Consider the following 23,021-nt stretch of genomic DNA (forward strand, 5'->3'; position numbering starts at 1 on the left):
CGGCGGCACACCGGGTCACCACCAGGAGACCCCATCGCCGTTGTCTGCTCGCGAGGAGGTGGCGGAGGAGTGGGCGTCGACGAGCCGCGACCCGACGGAGGAGCAGGTCCAAACCTAGCCTCACGCACAACAGGAGACCGCGGCAAACCTCCCCCCTTGCACAAATTAGCACGATGACCAACTCTCCCACAAAGCAAGCACACAGCTGGGTTGCGACACTCCGCCACCCGGTGGTTTGAAGCAAGACAGCGAAAGGACCTCCCCCATGCCTTCTTTAATAGCAGCGAGCGGAAACGAGAAGGACCCAACGGCACACTCGTCGGACCGGTGGTTTTGCGCCTGGAGCGATCAACCAGCGGCCATCAACGACGCCCTGACTCGCTCCCCCTTTCCCGGCAGGAGCAGTCCCATCAAGAAGGCCAGCAGGAGCAATAATGGTGGAGTTAAGGCGCGGGGGCTCCACCGGCCTGGGTGCCACCGGAGAGACCGGTAGGGCAGCAGTCGGGGCCGGCAAAGCCTCCAGAAAGGAGCCGGGACAAGCAGCCGGTGGAGGAGGAACTACCACCTCGAAGTCACCGAGCAGATCCATCGGGTCGAGTCGCCGAGAAGGTGACCAACGCTACGGGCAGGGGCCTCGCCGCCGGGAAGGCGACGGAGCCGAGCAGGAGCGGGAGCGGGGAGCCAACGGTATAGTCAAGTCTCTTCAAAGTTTCCCTTGCATTCTCAATTGGATTCTGGATTTGGATTAGGTGATCTCGATCCGGTTGCAAGCTGCAACTTATGGGCTCGATCGCCCGCCGGATCAAACAAAACTAAAAAAAAACTGTTTTACAAAAGGACGGAACTATGTAGCGGATGTGCCCACCGAACTCAGTATGTACGTACAAAAGGCTGATTTTGAGCATTTTGTACCTGTTCATTTTGTATATTTAAATTTTTTTATAACTCAAACCGTGTGTCCGATTCATAATTCGTTTTCACCATTAGATCCGTATCAACGGATGCTTCAAAATATATCTTACTCGAATATGTTTTAACAACGAAGTTCGGACTCTCTTATTATCCTACCTCGAAAGGAGTTACCGAACCGAAAGAGACAGCGACGTGCAGGTCGTGCGGGCGAGCCAAACTGAAAGGGGACTTGGGACGTGCGTGGCGTGCGGCGAGCAGCCAATCCAACCGAAAGCATGAGCTGGCAACGTGAAGAGGTCGGCCGGCCCGACCGATGGGCTTTCTACGCCTTTGCCCGCACGATAAAAAAAGAAAATAGCCGGAAATAAAAAGGCCATAAATCTCTGTAGCTATCATCCCTTGTACTAAACGCAGAGCAACACCATAGTGCATTGTTTACCAGGTTACTGTGACTTGTTTATCATGTTATCATCACTTGTTTACCAAGTTAGTCGCTTGTATACAAGGTAATGGTCTCTTGTTTACCGGATTAATATCACTTGGTTACCAGTTTGTTGAACATCAAACATGCACCACGTAAAAGACTATCGATTGTTTACCAGGTTAATATCTCTTCGTTACCAGGTTATCCTAACTTGTTTACCGAGTTAATTTCGGTTGGTTACCAGGTTATTGTCACTTGCTTAATTACCGGGTTAATACCACTTGGTTATAAGGTTATAGTCACTAATTTATCAAATGAATATCACTTGGTTACCAGATTATAATCATTCTCTTACCAGTTTAATATCACTTGTTTACCAAGTAATAGTCATTATTTTACCAGGTTAAAAATCACTTGGTTAGGAGATATCTTTAGGCATAGTAACGTATGCATTGTTGACCAATACCGAGTACAAAAACATAGATTAGAAAGAGTCAGATCTACCATCCCTGCCGCTACCATATCATCCGGGAGTAGATGCGACATTCTACGCATGCAGGAAGCAATGGCGGCTCCTTCTCCTCCTACCAGCAGGCTACTCGCTGTAGCGACTTGCCGCTGCTCCGCCGCACCTGCTATTCCATCACGGCATGAACGCGACCTGTTGCTCCGCCGCCCCTACTCGACAGCGCCTGCTCTGCCGCCGCCGTAGTTGCTCCATCGTTTGCCATGGCCTACTACTGCTCCATTACGCGTGCTGCTTTGTCGCCGTGCATGCCTCCAGCGCCGCCGCGGCCTGCCCCTGGTCCGAGGCTGCTGAAGCACTTCGCGTGCCTCTAGCGCCGCCACTTAGGATTGCGGCGATGAGCCTGTAGTACAGGTCAGGGACTGGCCTTGGACATTCCACGTCGCCGTTCCTGCTAGCTCTGCCGTTGCCAACATTGTCAGTTCCTTTCAGCACTGGGAATGAAACCATCGACATGAAGTCATGAACTGCTTAGTTGTCCAGTACTGACGATAAGAGGCTAAACATTTCGGATGTAGCAGGTCAGAAGCTACTATATACGAGTACATGTTAACTAGATTGATTGCTTCCTTCATACACTCCGCGTGTCTCTAGCGCCGCCACCGCTGCTCCGCCGCCATGGCCTACCCTTGCTCCGCGTCTGCTGCACACAGATTGACATCCTAGTGCACATAAATTGCCATTTCTAATGAACACAAATTAGTAGAGCTAATAAAAAAGTTCAACAGAGTACATATGGTAGAGCTAGTTGAGGAGCATTCATAAACTGAAAATTAGCAACCAACTTGACTCAAGTTTCCAGGAAAAGCCAAGTCAGTGACCAAGGGATCGTCGCATGCCGCAGGCGCCACCACCGTCTCCGGCAACGGCAGCGGCCTCACTATACGGTTTCTCACATCATACACACCTGAGTCGAAAAGGGGATCCTCACGAAAGGAGAGAGCCTCATCGTCGGTCACAAAGTAGATGCAATCTTGTCCGATTCCGACGCCGCCACCACACTGATCACTACCGGGGAGCGACACGGAGCAGCCTTGGCTGACAAAGATCGCGCGGCCCGTCAACGTGTCGACCTGTCTCCACCGCCCACATTCACCGCCACCGCCGTCGCTTAGGAGGTCCGCCGCCTCAAAGACCTCGAACCGTCGGGTCCGCATCTCGATCCCCGAGCCCCACGGAGGCACGTCGAGCTCCCGCTTAACCATCATCAGCTGCTCGCCGGACGCGACGAGGTACTTCCTGTGCACGCACGTGTCGGCGGTGGCGTAATTGTAGCAGTGCCATTGCCATGCTTGTCGTAAACGCGGCGGACCGTCTCTCGGGACGCGCCGCAGTACGCGGTGCACGGTTGTGATCTGGGCCGGCTCGTCGCCGGGGACGAGCAGCAGCAGCAGCTCCTCGTCGGCCGTGAGGACGTAGATGTCTTCTTTGAAGATGGCAATGTCGTCGATGGACATGCCTTGGGGTGCCGCCCACTCCATGGTGCTAAGAGCCCCTGGCGGTGGCCCGCGAGTGATGAAGACGACGACACGGTCCCACTTCATCAGGACGGCGGCGAGGTGACCGGAGAGGAGCACTAGCTTGAGGAGGACTTTGTATGCGCTGCAATCGGCGAGGGGAGCGAGGAGATCTCGGTGCCAGTCGTTGTCGGCGAGAGGGTCGTCGGAGGCGGAGGCAGCCGGAGGAGAAGAGGAGGACGAAGGGCTCTGCGTCAGGGAGCAGCTGCCGTCGCCGTGGTGGAGGAAGAGCTTGCCGCCGGTGGAGAGCCGGACGGAGAAGTCGGCGGGGGGGAAGAGGCGGTGGGTCGCGCCGTCGGGGAGGCTGAGGAAGGCGCCGTCGGGGAGCGCGAGCCCCAGGAGCGGCGTTGGAAGGAGCGGCCGCTGCTGCGCGCCGTAGCGCCAGGCGCGGCAGACGGCGGGGAGGCGGGCGCGGTCGCCGTGGGACGCGAGGCGCGCGAGCACGAGGCCCAGGAGGCGGCGCACATCGTGCGAGCGCGTTATTAGGGCTGGATTTGGATTTGGTGATCGATGCGTTTTTCTTTCTTCTTCGTAGGAACTCTTATTAAGTACGGAGTAACTCTTATTAAGCAGAACTCAAAATAAAAATTGTAAAAAAAAGCCCATCAGATTTCGACAAAAAAAAGCCCAAATATCTTCATATCTATAAGATTTGTTCCAGGCGTTGAAGTATAAGTGGATTGCCTAGATTTTTCCATTAGATCGGTCTTTTGGTTGCGTTGGCTAGCGCATGAAGCTTTTCATGGTATCAGAGCCAAGAGGTCTCGAGTTTGAGACCCGGTTAACGCAATTAAATTGCAATCCACTTTCAATCCACGTCTCTTTTCATTAGATCGGTCTTTTGTTGCGTTGGCTAGCGCACGAAACTCTTCACTGGGACATCAATGGAATTTCAATTGCAATGTCAATACTATTTCATTCATATTTTACAACCATTCAATCAAATTGGCAATGTCATTAATTATTTTATTTAAAAATCAAGTGAAGAGTCATCGAAGCTATAGTAGGAATTAACGTACAGTATTTCGCTTTTTCTTTAGAGCGTTCTTACTAGACGTACGCTTATGAAAGAAAAAAAAATGAGATCACGTTTCCCAGGGATAGAAACCCAATCATCCAAAACTGCTGGGATTAATTCCCCCAAGCGCCCATGTTAGCGTCGACGATGGAGATGGCCTGACACAGGAGACATGCAAATAGAAATTGCTAGCTGCTCTCTGTAAAAGCTCCTCTACAGCTACGACATCCATGATCCATCTCGACTCTTCTTTTACCATTTCAGCAAATTTTAACTAGAAACTCCCATGCGACAGTATATATGAGTATGATTACGAGTCTATGACAAACTGCGGAGGAAATGTGTCCACCAAATCCAGCCTCCAGCACAAGGAACTTCTAGAGGCTCATGGCTCTTGTATGGCTAGATTACACAGCAACTTCTCGATCTTCATTCCAGATCAGAAACTCTTAACCAGACCATCACTAACCACTTACATGCATGATCCTATATTAGTAATATTAATGTCCTAATTATCCAGTGTTCAGGGCCACGGCTTCCCTCTTGTTTTATGATTTGCCATGCTGCAGGCAAGCCAAAAAGGACTGTAGGTGTGAAAAAAACTCAGTGCTCATAGTGATCAGGAATTATACAGGATTCAGGGGCTACCGAGAGTCCCAAGTGCATAGCCACACAGATAAATCAAGTTGCTACAATGAAAGAATTTATTCAAATACATCCCATAACTATCATCCATAAGACTCACTTAAAAAATATCATCCGTAAGACTTCACAGTACACAGTACCATACTAATTAATATCATCATACAATAATATCTTTCTGGGAAAAGGAGAAGCAAAATCCAGGTATGTTTTGTATTTAGAAAGGGGCCGCCATTTAGAAATGGAGGTATCACCTCTGGTCTCCTCATTGCTTGATGCACACAGCCCCAGAACTCTGGCATGCTGGTTGATGAATCTTTGAGAAAACCACTGAAATTGGCAAAGAAAAAGAAGAATTAGGATTCTCCACAATAATTTGTCAGGAATTTGAGATGTTAGGTACATACAAGATAAAAAGAACATCACCAAACGGTATAACCTTCTGCTAGAAATTGTACGACGTGATGTGATTCTGGGAAGCTGGCCAATATAAATTTTTATGGTCTTATTCTAAGGAACCTATATGAATATTGTTTGGTACTGACTACTCACACTGAACAATCACATGAGTTACTGAGGCTCTGAAGTTTGTTAACCTTCAGGGAAAAAAAGGTTTGTTCATCGCATATCCATAGACATTAGATCAAGTAGATAAAATGAAAAACTTGCACAATTGAATATATCCAATTAAGATCATCACAAGACTTGGAAATGTGCACCAACGTACTAAGTCATACACTAAGCAATAGATCACTAGGATAAAGCATGCATAGCACGTGGGTTGACCACAAAGCTTCAACAGTATAAGTCGGGAATGCATCTAAACAATATCCGAAACAACAGATCGTACCATGTTGGGCTGATCATACTGCTTTAGGATGGAACAACCATGTCGGACGCCAGTGCCCAACACATCTTAGCACTGCTGCTGTAGTCCCTGACATCAATGGAGTGATCGTCCCAGTCCTCATGTTGTACACACCAGAGTCGCGAAGAGGATTTGGACAAAACTTCGGACGGGGATGATCAGGTATGAAGTAGATGCAATCCTCCTCCAATCCACTGTATTTTGTAGCAAGCAAAGACTTGGAGCAGTGCCGACTAACAAAGATAGCATGTCCACCCAAATCACCCAGTCTTCTCCATCGAGAAGGGCTAGAGTGCAAGTCTGCCTCAAGGATGTCAAATCCAACAGTCCGAATATTTACAGCAAAGTCTTCCCTGGAAATTGGATTCATGAAGCGAATAACCTGTTTGACTATCAACAGTTTATCACCACACTCAACTAGGTATACCCCGAGGATATGCCTCCCCTTTTGAGTAAAGTGTTGGGGTACTTCAGGCCACGCGCCAAACCACCACCGGGCACCGGTCCGGGCGCCGCAACCGCCCCACGCACTGGATCAGGCCACACCAACATGGCCGCACAAACAATGGAACATGGCAGCATGGCCAGGCCCGCTAGGCCCAGATCGGGCCCGCCCCCGCCAGCCATCGAGCCGTCCGCGCACGTCAAACCGCAGCCTTGGGCCCCTCGCAGCCCGCATGCCACGCCCAGATTGGGCCCGCCCACCGCCGGCCACCGAGACAGCCAACACGACGGCAACCACACACACTCCAGCGCCCGCCCACAGCCGGCCAGCCGAGCCGCCAAGCCCGCGGAGCCACACCACAGCCCAGATCCGGCCCGCGCCACCGCTGGCCGCCACGCGCGTGCACCTCCGCCGGCCACCCCGCGCCGGCATGCACGCAGGCCCGCGCCCGCCCCGGCCCGCGCCAACTTCCCCGCGCCGGCGGCCCCGCGGAAGAGCCGGCTCCACACGCCGCCCCGCGCCGCGCGCCTGCAGGGGAGGGGAAAAATCGTCCCGCCGCCACCTTCTATTTTCTGGTCCTGGTTGTGTTGACGTCTTGCTTAGTTGCTTGTTTACCGTCTTCTATTTTCTGCAATTGCCGTTGCTTATGCACGGAAACAAGTCGACTGGTCTGCAATCTGGTCGTCCTGGGGAGATGCAGAGGGTTAATTTCCTATGCGAATTTTTTCTTCGTTTTGAATTTTTTTTATGTGGTCTGATTCAGCTTTTAGGACAAATTTGAGTGCAGATTTTTGGCTTTGGAATCTCCAAAACGATTTTCATTTTAAAAATAAAAAAGTCGAAAGTTCAAATAGTAGCAGCACTGTTTATTTGCTGTCACAAACTAATCACATTTTGTTTTTCCTCAAGTAGCGGGCAAATGAAAGCATTTTTCATGAATTGTTTTGCAGATTTATAAAAGCATTCGAACACATCTCAACAGTAATTCCCCAGCTTGACGTCCAGACATGAGTTTTATGTGTGGTATTTTCTCTAGGAAATTAATCCATGCAACTAAAAGTTCACTAAAGTCGTTAAACCACAGCTTGATTTGCACTGTGTCCGTGTCACACAGAACTTGAAATGAGGCGTCCGTTCGAAAGATCATTTATGGAACAAGATGATCAAATTTCGGTGCCGTAAAAAGAAAAGAAAAAGATCCAGTACAGAGGTCTTCAGGACCCTTGTGCACCGGCAACTTATGAGCTGTTTGTAAACCATGTCTCCCTACTGCACTGACACGGTTGCCACAACCTGAAATAAGTAACCTCTCTACATGGACAAGCTTGGAACAGAGTTTTTCACCAAATTATTTTCCTTCCAACTTCCAAGACGCTTGGAAGTGGTTTATGTGACCAGGTTGATGCCCTCAGTGAGGAGAGAATCGGCGATCACTTGGTTCGCTGCCTCCGATGGGTGGACAGCGTCCCAGAACACATAGGTCGTCGCGTTTGAGCAGGTCCCGACCGACTTGGGGTTGCAGAGGAACACCGTGAACTCCACCTTCCCTGTCCCGCAGCATCCTCGCTTCGCCTCGGTGAAGCCTGGAACCGTAAATCCACACATGGTTGAGCATGAATGATTGAGCACAAATCAAAACAAAAAAGATCAGTTTCATGCATGGCATCTAGACTAGGTTGAGTAGCCGGTCGTACCTTGTGATTCAGGAGAGGTGACGAGGCTGTACAAAGGTGTGTAGATGTCGAAGACCGCGATCTTGAGATCATGGTACTGCTTTGACAGAGAGTCGACGGCAGCGCTCATCTTACTGTTGAACCTCTGGGAGTCGCTGTTCAGCTTTGACACGCACCCACTGCTCCCGTGGCCGAACAGCGTGATTGCCGCCGGGAGGCAGCCCAGCGGTGGCAGGGTCGTCACAGCAACTCGCCGTGCTCCCATACCGTAAAGTTGCTGCACTCAGTTTCAGTTTCAGAAATTACATGATCATGATTTTTGGATCTGTGTCAAGGAGGGATTAAGCTGGTGCGCCGTTGCTTACCGTCACGGAATTCCTGAAGATGCTGACTAGGCGGTCAGAGAACTGGTCGACAGTCTGGGTCTTGAAGAGCAAAGGGTTGATGTAGTAATTCTGAACGAAATCACTTGCACCGAAGCTGATGATGTACAATGAGCCCGTAACGATGGACTTAGCCTGGCTGCTTCCAGCCACTGCGGCCAGCTTGGACTGGTATTCTTTGAAGTACTCCAATTGTTGGGTGAAAGAGATGGCATGCTGCGTCAGAGTTAGCCAAAGTTAGAGATCATTTAAACTCTCACTCAAGCTTGCAGGGTACTGCTAGCTGGTCCTAAAAAAAGAGGCGGGGGACCGATAGCTAATCTATTTATCATTGACAAGTTGATAATCAATAAAACCAATAAGACGTGAAGGATGCAACATGCAAGCAAAAAGTCTTAATCTAGAGCTTCTCATATGTTGCAATGTTGATTCATTGATAGATCTCTGATCGATGATACTTACATACATAAGTGCCGTGTGATCGTAATAGCCAGATCCAGCAGATGCAAAGTTGGCCCCAATTAGAAGGTTCTGCCCTGACGCCTCAGGGCTGAGATATGCAGGAGGGTAGCTAGTAAACCCCAGCGTATCAGCTGCAACCACAGAAGTTGAGGCACAAGATATATCTATCTGTTAGAGAACGCAACTGTAGCTACAAAGAACAGATCTAACAAGGGTAAGAGTGTGACCACTGACCAGTAATATCGGTGGCCAGCTTGCCATTGCAAAACCTCCCAGTGGCCACACGGCCCTGGAAGTCCCTGCCATAGGGAGGGAAGTCAGCCTTGATGAGGGTGTGGAGGTAGTCATTGTTACCTACGTCCACCGACGAGTCGCCGAACGTGAAGAGCCCCGGCACAAGCGGCTGCGCTTCCCCACCATGAGCTCCAGCCAGAAAGAGGACAGCCAAGAGCAGCAAGCACCTGATCACCTCCATTGGAGACAGGTTATTGATCGAGTCTATGATTATCACTTGGGAGTCGAAGGAGAAGCACAGTCTGCTCTAATGGAACGTCACATGTGAGCTTTATATAAGTGTTCCTGCACACACACAAAATGAGATGGCATAGACATTTTGTAGTAGTTAATGGAGTCTGTTATGAGTCCATAACTACACGCACGGGATGAAGCTGTCCTGACAAAGACCACTAAGCAGTAAGCACCCAACTTAAGCAGTGCTCTTATTTCAGTCTCAGGTTTATTCTCTACCAGACGACATGTGTAAATATAGTGCGTGTCCTTGGAATTGTGCTGACCACAGTTGACAGTCTCCATGCCTGCACTGCATGGTTGTCACATCACATCACCATGCCCTGCATTGCATGGTTATCCACATTAATTCTTCCATCCACAATGGCGACTATTTATTGGGGTGATAAGGAAACAAAGAGGTGGTTGAGGGTGTTTATTGATGCTGTGATGAGGCACATTGGCAATAGAAATGGCAGGAACAAAGATGAAGGAACTTTCAATTTCAAGGCACCAACAGCCACTACACAACTACTAATCAGTTATTGCAGATGTTGTACTAGCACAATATATGCAGTTGGAACACGTGCATTGGATCCAAACTGGAAAGACCACAGCACTGGAGATAGATTCTGGAGGCCATGGTATTCAAATCTTCCAAGTACAGTTGTGCCAGCGCGTAAGACTTATCTGGCTGACTTCCTTCAATGCCAGTGAATGCTGTGGTGCTGCAAACTCAGAGCTACGCGTCAGTTCTGCGAAAATGCTGTGAGGACTGAGGGAAGCTAGAGAGAACTCATTGGTCTCATGCACTGGCTAGTTTCTTACCTGGCTGAAGTTCAGCTGCCTGTATGCTGCTCCAGAGCGAAAGCACTGGCTAGTGGTAGTGGTACCATGTTTGTGCAGTATACTGTACTTATTAGGACTGGTGGGACCTGAACTGTACATTGACTTCAACTCTCTTTACAAAAAAATGTACTTTCATTTTAAGCATGCCCTATGTGGATTACGAGCTTTCCAGGAAAAGATTACATGTATATTTGTATACCTTAAAGCTAAGATGAACCTACATAATATAGAGCCACATAATAAAGGACCTGGAAGAATCGGAGACGTAACTGCATTCCATACAAGTCATGGCATTAAAAGTTTGCCCCACCCTAGTTGAGAGCAGGAAGCAAGCCCAATTGACTGCATTTCCATTTCAAAAATCCAGGACAAGATATATCGGCAGTTTGGCAGTTGCGAAAATATAAGAATAGTACTGAAATGGGGATATGATCATGTAAAATTATTTATGTGAAAGAAAACAAACATCTTACTACACACGCAAATGGAAAACCAACATGTATTAGAACATGTATAGAAGCAATATTACTCCACGCAGCAATATCCAAGGAAGTATTTTTCAGTAGAATATTGAAGGAAATTAACATCAACGTCTTAAGAATGTTAAACTAACATAGTATGGTACTTGTACTTCTGTAGTAGAAAGCAACTAACTCATTTGAACAAAACTATTGTAGAACACTAGTACTTCACAACAGTGTCCTAAGATGATCATGATTGTGGAAGAAACCATATCTTACTAGCAATAGTATCTCGGTAGGTGTGATTTTCATTCTTTGACTTGTAATCACAGAAAGATAAATGAAAATAAATAGAGTATCTTGACAAAGAGTCCTACCTTGCTTGATAACTTGAGGGCAAAAGGGAAAGAAAGGGATGTGTGTTTCTATGTCATACATAAGACTGTCAAAAATGACAAGTACAATAGTTGCAATTATGGGGAACTAACCAAGTCATTAAGCTGATCCATCCAATTTCTAAGACAGTTCCTTACGGAATGTCGACAACCAGATACAAAAAGATGAGATTACCTCATCACATAATATAGTTAAAATCAAATGGCTACAGTTGAACAGAAAACTTACCATTGCAAGGATAACATCAATGTTGACTGCCGTAGCTCACATGAACCATCAGAGTTGCAAGTAGCAAGAACAACCAAAAGAAAGGCACCAATATTATTGAAAGGTGTAAAGGATCTCTGCGAGATCTGAAGCTTTAGTCACGTTCGTACGCAAGGCCATAGGTATACAAAATGATGCAGCACAAAATAACATGCACATATTGAATTAAGATTATGGTCTACTAATGAATGTGAGAACAGTGAAGTATTAATAGATCATTTTTTTTTCTTTTGCAATTATTCTGTCAAAAACATATGAAAATTAGTATAAAAAGATCACCAAAAGATGCACTATGGAAGGCTACTAATGAATGTGAGAACAGTAAAGTATTTTTTTTCTTTTGTATCCGATGTTCAGATGAATCGGGAAAGATACATCGTACCCAAAGTCCAAACCTCATTAAATACATAGCATTATTTGAATTCAACTGCTTCATGGAAGGAACAAGAACACTCTAATTTGGACTCAATTACATAAATTGTGAACAAAAGCTAAAGAGTGCTGACATAACATTCTGCAGTGAAGTGGGGAAAGAATTGAGTACATTCCATTTTATATCTGCTTTACCCAATTATAGATTATAGGAGCCACGGATCATTTTCTGGGTATAAAAATCAGATGAGATAACTAAGACGAAATTATTAGCCTATAGTTGCCAACTTGCCATAACTGATATATCCAGAGCTGAGACATGTAAATGCAGAGGCAAAATGCGAGACAGGATTTAACATATAACAGAAACAAGTATATATTGAACCATAGCTTTCTTCCTGTGTGGAACATCAGCATTTGAAAGGAACGTGACAGTGTTTGATTAGCAGCAAAATCAGTTGGATGTCATAATCAGTGTATTTAAATACCAACAGCAAGACAGGCTTTTGCGAATCTGTCCAACTGCATATATACATTTCAACATAATAACAACAAGAAGAAGAAAACTCAGAATAATTAGTTCATCATGAGTGAGGTAGCGGCAATGTGGTAATGTTTCTGTAACCATTGGAATCCTTTCAGTGAAAAGTGAGAAGCACTTAGTTCCTAACAGGACATCTTTCACTAACTATTGAATCTGGAGGACAGAACAGTTACAGAAACAATGACAGTGCAACTAACATAATGAAGCATACAAGAACAAAGATACCCTTATCAAGCAACACATGACCAGTAACACGATTCAATTGTCCAAGTCACAATTGAATGCTCTGAAATTATAATTGGAGGTAAAGACTACAGAGTATGTACTCATGCACATGCAAGTTTCAGTAGGTTAGCAGGTCAAAAATCAATCTAGGACAAGCTTGCATCTCCAATGCATTAATATGAAATTTATGAGTGAGCAGATACTCACAATAATGCATCCAGAAGAACAATTGGGAGCATTTCATCAATAAGATAGTGCACAGCAGACAAAGACTAAATGCCAAAGGTGCTTTACCGAGTAGTTTAAGCGTGTAGTGCATACTGGTACCAAAAAGTTTACAGCAGGCCTACATCAGAATACCAATACTAACTGAACAGACCTTCATCCAACACCTAGATCACGCTATTGTCTGACTAACTAGCTAGAATCAGCACTTAGTTTGACATGAACCAGAAGCCTACCTATAATTAATTATAAGAACTGAAATGTCGATCTTCGGCGAAACAGAACATCACAAAACCATCTGACGTCCAAGTTAACGAGCAAGTATTCCCCTACCGCTGCGAACATCATCCAGCAAGCCATGGACGGTCTCAAAATTGGCCAGCTGATACACCATTACACCCTGTTTGATCAGAACACCTTCGCCGCTGCTGCGACCTCCTCCCGCGCTGCGCCCACGGCAGCAAAGGCGACGACGCGAGCTCGGCCACCAACAAAGGCTCCCCACCGCGACCCCCGCTCTCGACGCCGCCATTGGAGCCGGACTCCCCGCCCTCCAGAGCAGTACTCCCACACAGCGCCACCTTCTGAGCACCGGCAATCGCCTTCGCCTCGACGTCACACACCGCCGCCAGCAGCTCGATTGCGCCGCCCTCACTCTTCTCACCCTCCATCGCCACCAAAGGCTCCGGCTTGGGTGCGGCGACGGACCTCCCGCAGCCCGGAGGGTACCTCCGCACTGCCGAGGCGCGCCGCGCGATCACCTCCGCCGCCGCAAGAGCGTCGATCCCGTCCATCGACCCATCCCCCCAGCCGCGACCGTGCCCTTGTGTCCCGGGGAAGCGAGCCGCGCGCCAGGAGGCGGAGGGGGTCGGTGGTGCGCCATCGTCGGCGGCGAAGCGGACGAGGCGATGCGGTGGCTGCGAGGCATTGCTGGGCTGGCGGCCGCATCCGGGTGGGAAGCGTCGGACGGCGGACGCGCGGCGGAGAGCGGCGGGCAGCGGCGGTGGTGCCATGGCCACTTGGACTGTCGCGAGACCTCGTATGAAGCGCACGGAAGATTGCCCGAGAAGGAACTGCGGACGTCATTTTTTTCTCAATAAAAAAGCCAAACAAATTACCAGTACTTCTTTTTCGAATTATTCAAAGACTAGGCCCCACATAGACCCATTATTTCTAGCGTGTCAAAAAATTCTTTTCAAACACGATTAAATTTCTATATGAATGAAATGAAACTGTATCACTCCCTCCGTTTCATAATTCTTGTCTCAAATTTGCCTAAAAATGGATATATCTATTCATGAAAAACGTCTAAATATATGTAATATTTCGACAAGAATTTTGAAACAAAGGGAGTACTTCTCTATGTTTCGGGAGAAAGTGGTATGTGAAAACCAATTTTAGGTGAAAACATGCAAACATCAAGTTGTTCTTCTAGAAAGTTTGGAAATATACATTAGGAATACACCATGCATTTGAAAACCTTTTCAATAAAAACCCTACATTTATCATCATCAATCAACTGATGATGATAAAGTTTTTTTTTGCGAGTAAGATGATGATAAAGTTATACATATGCTTTGCAGTTTTCATGAAATTGGTTTTGTCAATTCGCAAGTGGCTTTGGCATTTCACCTGGTGCTCGAGCGCTAAAGCGCATTCCCGTGCATAGGCTTATTTTGCACGCTTGCTCCCATGGCGAGAACCCGGCCCATAGTGAACGAAAATCTGGGCTCCAGGCCTGTGGGGGCCTGTGCTCCTAGAACCCGGCCCAACCCAAACTCTCCCTCGAAGGGCCAGTTCTTTTTGGCTTCAGCTTCTCCAGAAACGGCTTCAGCTTCTCCACCCCCAGAAACTGTGGTGGGGAGAAGCTCCTGACAAACTTGCAGTCCAGTTCTTTTCGGTTTTTGACATCTCAGCTTATTATATGAACTGTCTGTTGAAAAGTCTGTAATACCCCTGCTCCGAAATTGTCTTAGCTATTTGACTAATTGTAATACACGTATATAGGATAAAACGATAAAATAAAAATAAAAATAATAATAGCAAAATATTAAAATTAATAATGCGTGGTGTCTTTGATACTTCAGAGTACCCAAAAATATTACATAAATGTTGGATTTCCACAAAAGGACGTTAAATATAAAAACCACATAACAACTAATCCGAAGGCACGATGCTCGCGGCAATAGCATCACGTACTGTCGCCATTGTGCCATCATCCGTCGGTGCTTGAGCATCTACACCTGAAGTAGGTCCATCTTCATGAACATATCCTCCTCTCTCAACCTCATCAAAATGCTGATCACAAAGCTTGCTATCACGAATGTAGTTATGGAGACATGTGCATGCAGTAACTATCTTGCTCTGAGCCAACATGCTGTACCGCGGTATGCCAAGGAGTATTCGCCATTTCATCTTGTGAACACCAAAGGATCTTTCGATGACATTCCATAGAGACGAATGGCAATTATTGAAGGTCTCTTTTCTTCCAACCGGAGGGTTATGCTCAAACTCAGGCACATGGTATCGCTGCCCTTTGAATGGTGCGAGATATCCAACTCTATTTGGGTACCCGGAGTCGACGAGGTAGTATTTTCCTAGCGAGAAGAAAACAAACTTTAAAAATATGGAACTTGGCAAACATACTAGACATAGGAAATAAAAATTATTACCTGCCGGTGGGTGTGGATAATGGTTATATTCGACCATAGCATCTGACCATACACGGGTGTCATGCACTGATCCGAGCCATCCAGAGACAACAAAAGTGAATCTCATGTCAAAATCACACATTGCCATCACATTCTGACTTGTAAACCCTTTCCTGTTACTGTATTTGATCTCCTCTTCTTTAGGCACAATCACAGGAATGTGTGTTCCATCTATGGCCCCAATGGCATTTTTGAAATGAGGCCAATTTTTTTTTATTTTTAGCCATGCGATCCACACATTCCAAAACCTCATGAAACTTCTTGTTAATGATAGACCTACTATGTTCAAACTGATCTGCTACATTGTTCGTGGTCTGACATGTCCCCAAAGTCCATAAAAGAGTGCCAATGCTTCTTTGGTGGACATATTGCAAGTTGGAGTGAGTCCATACTTCTGAACCAACAAGTCATGTAATGGAAAAAACACGGACCTGTGCATCCTGAACATAGAGTAGAAAGCTTTTGGAATGTTTGCCTTATCTTCAACCCACTGGATGCCTGACATCAATGGTAAACGTCTTGGAGCATACAGAACCTTCTGTACTGTAACAGCCCGAGAGCAACCATTTTTCCTTTTAAGCCCTTTTGGGCTGTTTTGTAATTTAATTATTGTCATTATCATATCATGCTCATGTCATCATTAACATCTTGCCATGTCATTAGCATCATGTCACATGAAATGTTAATCACTTGCATTAAAGTTGTTACTTCTTGTTGCTTTGTCATTTCATGTGCTTTACAAAACCCAAATGAGTTTTACTTATTTTGTCAAAGGTGGCAAAGTGCAACCTCAAATTATTTATGAAACCCAACTTTGGCTTTGAAAATTATCCTTGGGATTAATTAAGCCCAACCCTTTCTTCCTCTATTTGAAATCCAATTTCAAACAACAACTTTTAAACCTTTTGCTAAACTTCTCTCTCCTTTCTTTTATTTTCTATTTATTTAATTTTCCCTAAACGCCAGATTTGAATTGAAAATTCAAATCAAGTTTGGAAGATTAATTAAATAAATAGAAAAGATAAGGAAAAGGAAAAGGGAATTCTTTTCCCTTCTTACCTCTCTAGCTGGCCCAACCAAACCCAGCCCAACTTGGCCCAGCATCTCCCTCCCGAGCATCTCTCTCGTTCTCCTGTTTCTCTTCTTCCTCCTGTATGACAGGAATCCTAGCGTGTCCACGTTGACCACCGGTTGATTTGACGGCCTCTGTTCCTCCTTCCCTCCTATAAAACCTGCCCCACGGCCTCCTTCTTCTCCTCCAAGAAAAAAAAGGAACCCTAGCTACTTTCCCTCCTCCTCTTTCCTGGCCGTCGCCACCACTGCTTCTCACAACCATGGGCGCCTCGCCGTCGCCCCGCTGTTCCAGCTGACGCCAAGCTGCACTGCCCGCGTCAGCTTCTCCGCCCCTTCTTCCTCGACGTCTGGGCGCAAGGAATTTGATCGGCATCAACTACGGCGAGTGCAAGAACAACTACATCCTCTACGATCGCCGGCGCCTCTTCGTCAAATTTCCACGCGTTGAGGCTTCTTCGACGACAACCATCTACTCCTACAGTCTCTACGTGAGCTACTCTCCCTGCCGCTTCTTCCCGTTCACGTTTTGGTGCCCTGTGCTGCTCTGGCCACGCGCATGCGCTCTGGCTAGCCGCAGGCGACTGCTGCTCCTCGCCACGTTGCTGTGTCCTTAAGGACCCCGTGATGGCCTTCGCGTCATCTAGTTACCCTCTGCAAGGTCGTGCTTTTCCGCCCTGCTTAGCCCTCACCGCCGCCCCTTTGGTCGCCGGCGCCACTGCAAATTCCGCTCCGCCGTGTGCAGCCAAAGGCTTCGCCTTTTGCTTTTTTCAACTAGCCATGCACCTGTACTCTAGCAAGATCACTTGCTCACCCTAGTTGCCATCTCCCTCGTTTGTTCTCAAATCTGGCCGAGACCTGAGTTTGATTCCCATCTCCAGCAAAAACCACAACTTTTTTCCCTCTCTGGCCGAACCTGACAGGTGGGTCCCATCGGTCAGCGACCGTGGAACCAGCTATGCCTCCCGGGCCCGCTGTCAGCCGCAAGGGCTAGATGCGCCCGAGTCCCTTTTAGTTCTTGTATTTCGTTTTGCAAATAAAATTCCAGAAAATGCTTTGATCTTGTTTAATCCATATCTTTTGCATACCTTGCCCAAATCATGCAAACTTTATATGTAAATTGATCAGAAAAATGCAAGAAATATTAATGTAGCATTTGTTTTCCCATTTGAACTTGATATCTTCAATCTGTATAAACAGTAGTTTAAATCCATTTGAAACTTGTTTAATTCATACAAGTTGTTTCCTAATTCCAAAATTGGCAAACCTTATATGCATTTTGATCACCAAGACCTGTTGAACCTGTTCATGGCATTCTCATTCTTGTTTGAGCAACTGTAACCTACTGTTTAGTGTAAAATACCTTACCTCTTGCTTATGGAGTTGGAATTCCATTGCTTTAGGAATTCCGATCCATTTAATATGATTAGTGTATCATCTACTCACTTGCTGGTAAGATGTCATGCCATACATTTGGTTTGCGCATATCAATTACCATGTGTATCTTGTATGCTTATACTTCCCTTCTATGTTGTGTATTTGCTTCTTCCTCGTTAGTCTCCGGTTTCTACTACGACGACTACACTTGTGTTCTTCTTCCAGGATTGTTGCTCAATTCCTGGCAATTGAGTACTCCAGGCAAGCAGCCATTTCTTGACCATGTTGTTTATACCTATTGCCTCTCCCTCAATCTTGCATTAAGTTACGATCTCAGTCTTGTCACGATGCCTTTAAGATTGCATAGCTTGTTAGTCAGCTCTACTTATTGCCCTATGTCTTGTTATTTGTCCTACTACCATGTCACATGTTTGTTGTTGCCCTACATCTTGGTCATTAGATGTCATGCTTAGTTGCGAGTCTAGTGTCCTTATATCTAGGGTTCCACAATTGCTACATCCACATGCTACTTCCTGTTTTAAAATTGCAATTATTAAACTGTGATATGATATTAAACTGTAACAAGGCAACGATGGGAGGCCGTGCTCTAATGCATTGGTGATTTGTTCCATTTGCGCCGACCTTAAGACTGAGTTCTCGTTTTCGCCGATCCAAGAAACTTCGCGCTAACCGCTCGTGGGGGAAGATATGGCTTCCCTCTCGACTTAGTACTTGATCCTCAGCTCTTCCAGGGGCCACATAGTTCGGGCGTTCCATTTGGCATTTGCATTGCATGCACACAGAGATTTGTGGAGACTTGTTGGTGACTTTGCATTCATATAGGATTGCGGCACTAGTCTGGAGTGGTCATCCTGCGGGCCCTAAACCACTACCAGTTGTCCACGCAACTCTTGAGTCCGTACGACGCTTCGACCGGGCTCTCGTTTCGGATAGACTCAGTTGGGTGGTTCAAAGGGAAACCTTGCCCCTGTATGGGTTTTGATGAATGATGACAACATGGTTGAGAAACTAATGAGTTACACTGAGTGTTTCAGGTTTTAGTTCCTCAGAAGAGTTGGTTTAACCAGCATCGATGGCCCGTAAAAATTGAAGAACAGGTACTAGCATGAAGTATGAAGAACTCAGTGAAGAACGGTGAAGGACGTGAAGCATAGCATTCTTCGTAGGTCTTTCCGTAGCTTTTTCTTTCACTTGGGTATAGGAACGCCGTACTATTAAGGGGTGTTTGAAGTGTGGAGCTGGTATAGGTGAAACCTATTCTTCATATTCACCTTAGGCGAAAACCATCTTCTGTGTGAGTGTTTTTCGTCGGAGTGAAGAATGAAGCATTTCAGTCTTCACAGAAACTTCCACATGAAGTCTTCACTCTGATTTCAAATGTGTTTGAAAATCTGTCGCTTTCGTGTTTGACCACCTGATCTAACCGTTGTGAGACAAAGTGATAAAGTGTGAGCTGGAGGTTCAAAGTTCACTTTATCCAACGGGTCACAACGGCTAGATCAGCCGTGGCCAAGGCTATATAAGACGACCCACCCCAAAGGATTTCGGTGGTGATTCCGAGTGAGTTGTTTAGATGAACACCTGATAAAACCCTTAGAGCTGAACTGAGCGTGAAGAATGGGATCCCCTCTCTAGCCGAGCACTTGAAGCTTTTTACTCTTGGTGATTGGCATCACCTAGACGGCGAGGAGTCAGTGTTGAAGAGCAATCGAAGATTGTGATTTGCCATCAACCAGTTTGTGAAGGTCCGGAGATCACCTCAAGATCTATCACGAGTAAATGGTGGAGACTTCACGAGGATTGGGTGGACTTGTGTGTCCGAGAGTCTTGTGTGACTCAGCCCTCTCAACGGAGACGTAGGATTGTGCCAACAATCTTAACTTCGGAAACAAATCCCCGTGTCTTCAGTCTTGGTGATTTCGTTCCTCAACTTTTGCTCTCTGTGAAGTATAACTGATTCTTGTGTTCTGTCTTCATTACTGCTGCTAAACCTGTTCATCTTTCTTCTTTCTGCTGCAACTCTAAAATTGATAAGTGTAATCTAAATTGTTGAAGTATAGTGACTGTCTTCAGTCTTCAGTCATCATTTCGAAGAAAGAATTAAAACTGGTCACATTCACCCCCCTCTGTGACATACTCGATCTTTCACTTGGTATCAGAGCAAGGCTTTCCTCTTTTGGTTTAACCACCTGAGGAAGAAGTATGTATAAGGAAGAGAAGCTACCTATTCTTAGAAGTACCAATTATGCTTTTTGGAAAAATCGCATTAAGACTCACATCATATCTACTGACCCTTGTGCTTGGTAAGCAGTCACAAATGGCTTTTTTGTTCCTCAGGGACCCATCTCTGGATATGACTATCTCTCTGAAGAAGTATCAAGCAAATGCCAAAGCTTGTGATATCATCTTCTCAACTGGCAGTGATGGTGAGTTCAACAAGATTAGTAATCTTGTTGATGCAAAGAAGATTTGGTATCTTCTCGCTGAAGTCCATGAAGGGACAACCACTGTCAAAGATTTTAGAGTTACTCGCCTCATCAGTCAGTTTGACCGACTTATGCTTGAGCCCAATGAGACTGTTTCTTCACTCTACGATCGCATGAGCACCATCGTGAACGAGCTAAATACTCTCGATGATCACAATATCACTGACTTGATGCAAAACAGAAGGTTTCTTCGAGCTCTCCCCATGGAGTACACCACTGTCTGTGAGCTGATCAAGCATAGGCCAGACTTCAAGAAATTGACTCCCACCTGGGTTCTTGGAAGAATCGTGTCCTATGAACTTGACCAAGAACAAAAGAGATTGATCCATGGTTCGGGATCCAGTACGAAGAAGAACAATGTTGCACTCAAGGCCAAGAAATCGTCCAAGAAGATTGTCAGCTCCAGTGAAGAATCTGAAGAATCATCTTCGTCTGATGAAGAATCCAATGACGAGCTTGCTCTTTTTGTGAAGAGCTTCAATAAGAAGTTTGGAAGTAAGTAAACAAACTAAAGGATTAAGATGAATCCAGCTCCTCCATGTTTCGAAAATCAGCTCATCGGAAAAGTCTGATATTTCAAGACATCTTGCTTCAACTGTGGCAAGAAAGGCCACTTCATCGCTGAGTGCCCCGAGAAAGCTGATGAAGACAAGGAGAAGAAAGGCTTCAAGAAGCACTCTCACAAGAAGAACCATGATCGTCACAAGAAGAAGAATTGGAAAAAGGACTCTGCTCACCAGAAGAAGGGAAATACTACTCTAGAGCACATGTTGGTGAATAGAACTCAGATTCTACATCATCTGAAGAATCATCTGACTTTGAGTCTGAAGACGGTGTCGCCGGATTGGCCATAGCTATTACATCTGCCAGAGAGAAGACTTCACTGTTTGACTCTACAGATTCATCTGAAGATGCTTCCGGAGACGATCGCTCCTCACCATCATGTTTCATGGCAAAATCCTCTAAGGTATCATCTCCTAGTGAAGAAGTAATTCTAGTGATAATGATGAAACTGATAATGAAAAATCTGAACCCATGTCAGACGAAAGACTTCAGTTCATCGTTGAGAGGAAGGATGATCTGTTTATCACTAAGATCAAGAAGAACACTAACATGGCTAATGAGCTCAAAAGACTCAAGTCTAAGTTTCGGGCCATGGAAAAGGCTCATAAGGATCTGAAGAAAACTCATGCTGGTATTAGTCTTAACTATGTTTCGATTAAGCTCGAGCATGAAAATTTGAAGATTTCTCATGAGGACCTCAAAACTGAGAATCTTGATCTCAATGCTAAGCTAGTTGACTTACCTCAACACGGTGATTCCTCTGAAGTATGCCCTAAATGCAATTCTTCATTGAACAACATTCCTCAAATCACTATTTCACATGCTGTGACTCAAACTGATTTCCCTGATTCACCCGATATTGCTTCTAACTTTACTACTATTGGTGAATCTTGCTCTGTTGTTACTAATTCTTCACCTAGTGATCTTTCACTGGCTGAAGAAAATGCTAAGTTGAAGAAGCAGATTGAGGCTGGTATCCTCAAGTGTCACAAAGGGACTGAAACATTGAACCAGATTCTTGGTCTTCAAATTCCTTGCCGACGCAAGGATGGTATCGGTTTTGAGAGAAAGTACAATGTTAATGGTGATGCTTGGCTCCCTAAGCAATATCCCCCTACAAAGTTTGTCCAGGGAAGAGGGAAGTATACTGAGGTTCCTCCATTTGTGGGAAATCTGAATCCCCGCAAGGATGCTTCAAAGCGTCCCAATATTTCATGTGCTTACCCGATATTTCATATTAATGAATCTTACATTCTGAAGATGGGTAAGGATAAAAAAGTGAGAGTTAATTTCAGTGGAACCATAATGCGTGGAGAACATGCAAAACCTCAGATTTGGGTGCCAAAATCTGTCATTACATTTTTCCGTAATGCCTTGTGTTCTTCAAGTTCTACTAACGTGCAGGAACCCATGAAGACATGGGTGCCTAAACGAGCTTAACTTTATTCGTAGGCATATGCATCTGGAGGAAGAGATCATGGACTCTGGATGTACGAATCACATGACCGATGAGAAGAAAATGTTTAGCTCTTTACAACTTGATCCTCAACATCATGAGAACATCACTTTTGGTGGCAATGGTAAGGGAAAGGTAATCTGTCTCGGCAAAGTTGCTATTTCTAAGGAAAATGACATGTCTATCAATGAAGTACTTCTTGTTGAATCACTTGGATATAATCTTCTATCTGTTGCTCAACTATGTGATAATGGACTAATCGTTTGCTTCACAAGACCATATGTGTATGTTACTTCAGAAAAGGATAACTCTTTTGTCTTGAGAGGGCAAAGAAAGGGTAACCTCTACCTTGTGAATTTTGAAGACTCATCATACTCACCCCCTACGTGTCTAGTTGCAAAATCTTCACTAGGGTGGCTCTGGCATAGAAGACTCGGTCATGTGGGCATGAAGAATTTGAACAAGCTTGTCAAAGGCGACCACATCCGAGGCTTGAAGAACGTTTCTTTTGAAAAAGATCGTTTATGCAGTGCGTGCCAAGCTGGGAAGCAAATCGGAGCGTCTCATCCCGTGAAGAACGTCATGTCTACTTCAAGACCTCTCGAGCTTCTTCACATGG

The 23,021-nt window shown here is 45.8% G+C and overlaps 1 protein-coding gene across 1 annotated transcript; it reads right to left on the reverse strand.

Annotated features, from left to right (window-relative positions):
* Positions 1-7,392: 7,392 nt before the first annotated feature.
* Positions 7,393-9,499, reverse strand: LOC100823091 (GDSL esterase/lipase APG). Its single transcript, XM_003557146.3, has 5 exons — positions 9,105-9,499; positions 8,871-9,001; positions 8,391-8,624; positions 8,047-8,302; positions 7,393-7,935 (listed from the first exon to the last, which is right to left on the reverse strand). The coding sequence occupies exons 1-5, from the start codon at positions 9,343-9,345 to the stop codon at positions 7,739-7,741; spliced, it is 1,059 nt and encodes a 352-aa protein (XP_003557194.1). The 5' UTR covers positions 9,346-9,499; the 3' UTR covers positions 7,393-7,738.
* Positions 9,500-23,021: the final 13,522 nt, after the last annotated feature.

The sequence above is a fragment of the Brachypodium distachyon genome, chromosome 1 (assembly GCF_000005505.3).
Source record: "Brachypodium distachyon strain Bd21 chromosome 1, Brachypodium_distachyon_v3.0, whole genome shotgun sequence".
Lineage (NCBI taxonomy): Eukaryota > Viridiplantae > Streptophyta > Magnoliopsida > Poales > Poaceae > Brachypodium > Brachypodium distachyon.

What these genes read in the sequence shown, in the direction of transcription:
- LOC100823091 (XM_003557146.3), bottom strand. Translation starts at nt 9,345, where the DNA reads ATGGAGGTGATCAGGTGCTTGCTGCTCTTGGCTGTCCTCTTTCTGGCT. An exon ending in GCTGGCCACCGATATTACTG is followed by an intron (nt 9,002 to 9,104) that starts GTCAGTGGTCAC and finishes CTGTGGTTGCAG; the next exon opens with CTGATACGCTGGGGTTTACT. An exon ending in TCTTCAGGAATTCCGTGACG is followed by an intron (nt 8,303 to 8,390) that starts GTAAGCAACGGC and finishes AACTGAGTGCAG; the next exon opens with CAACTTTACGGTATGGGAGC.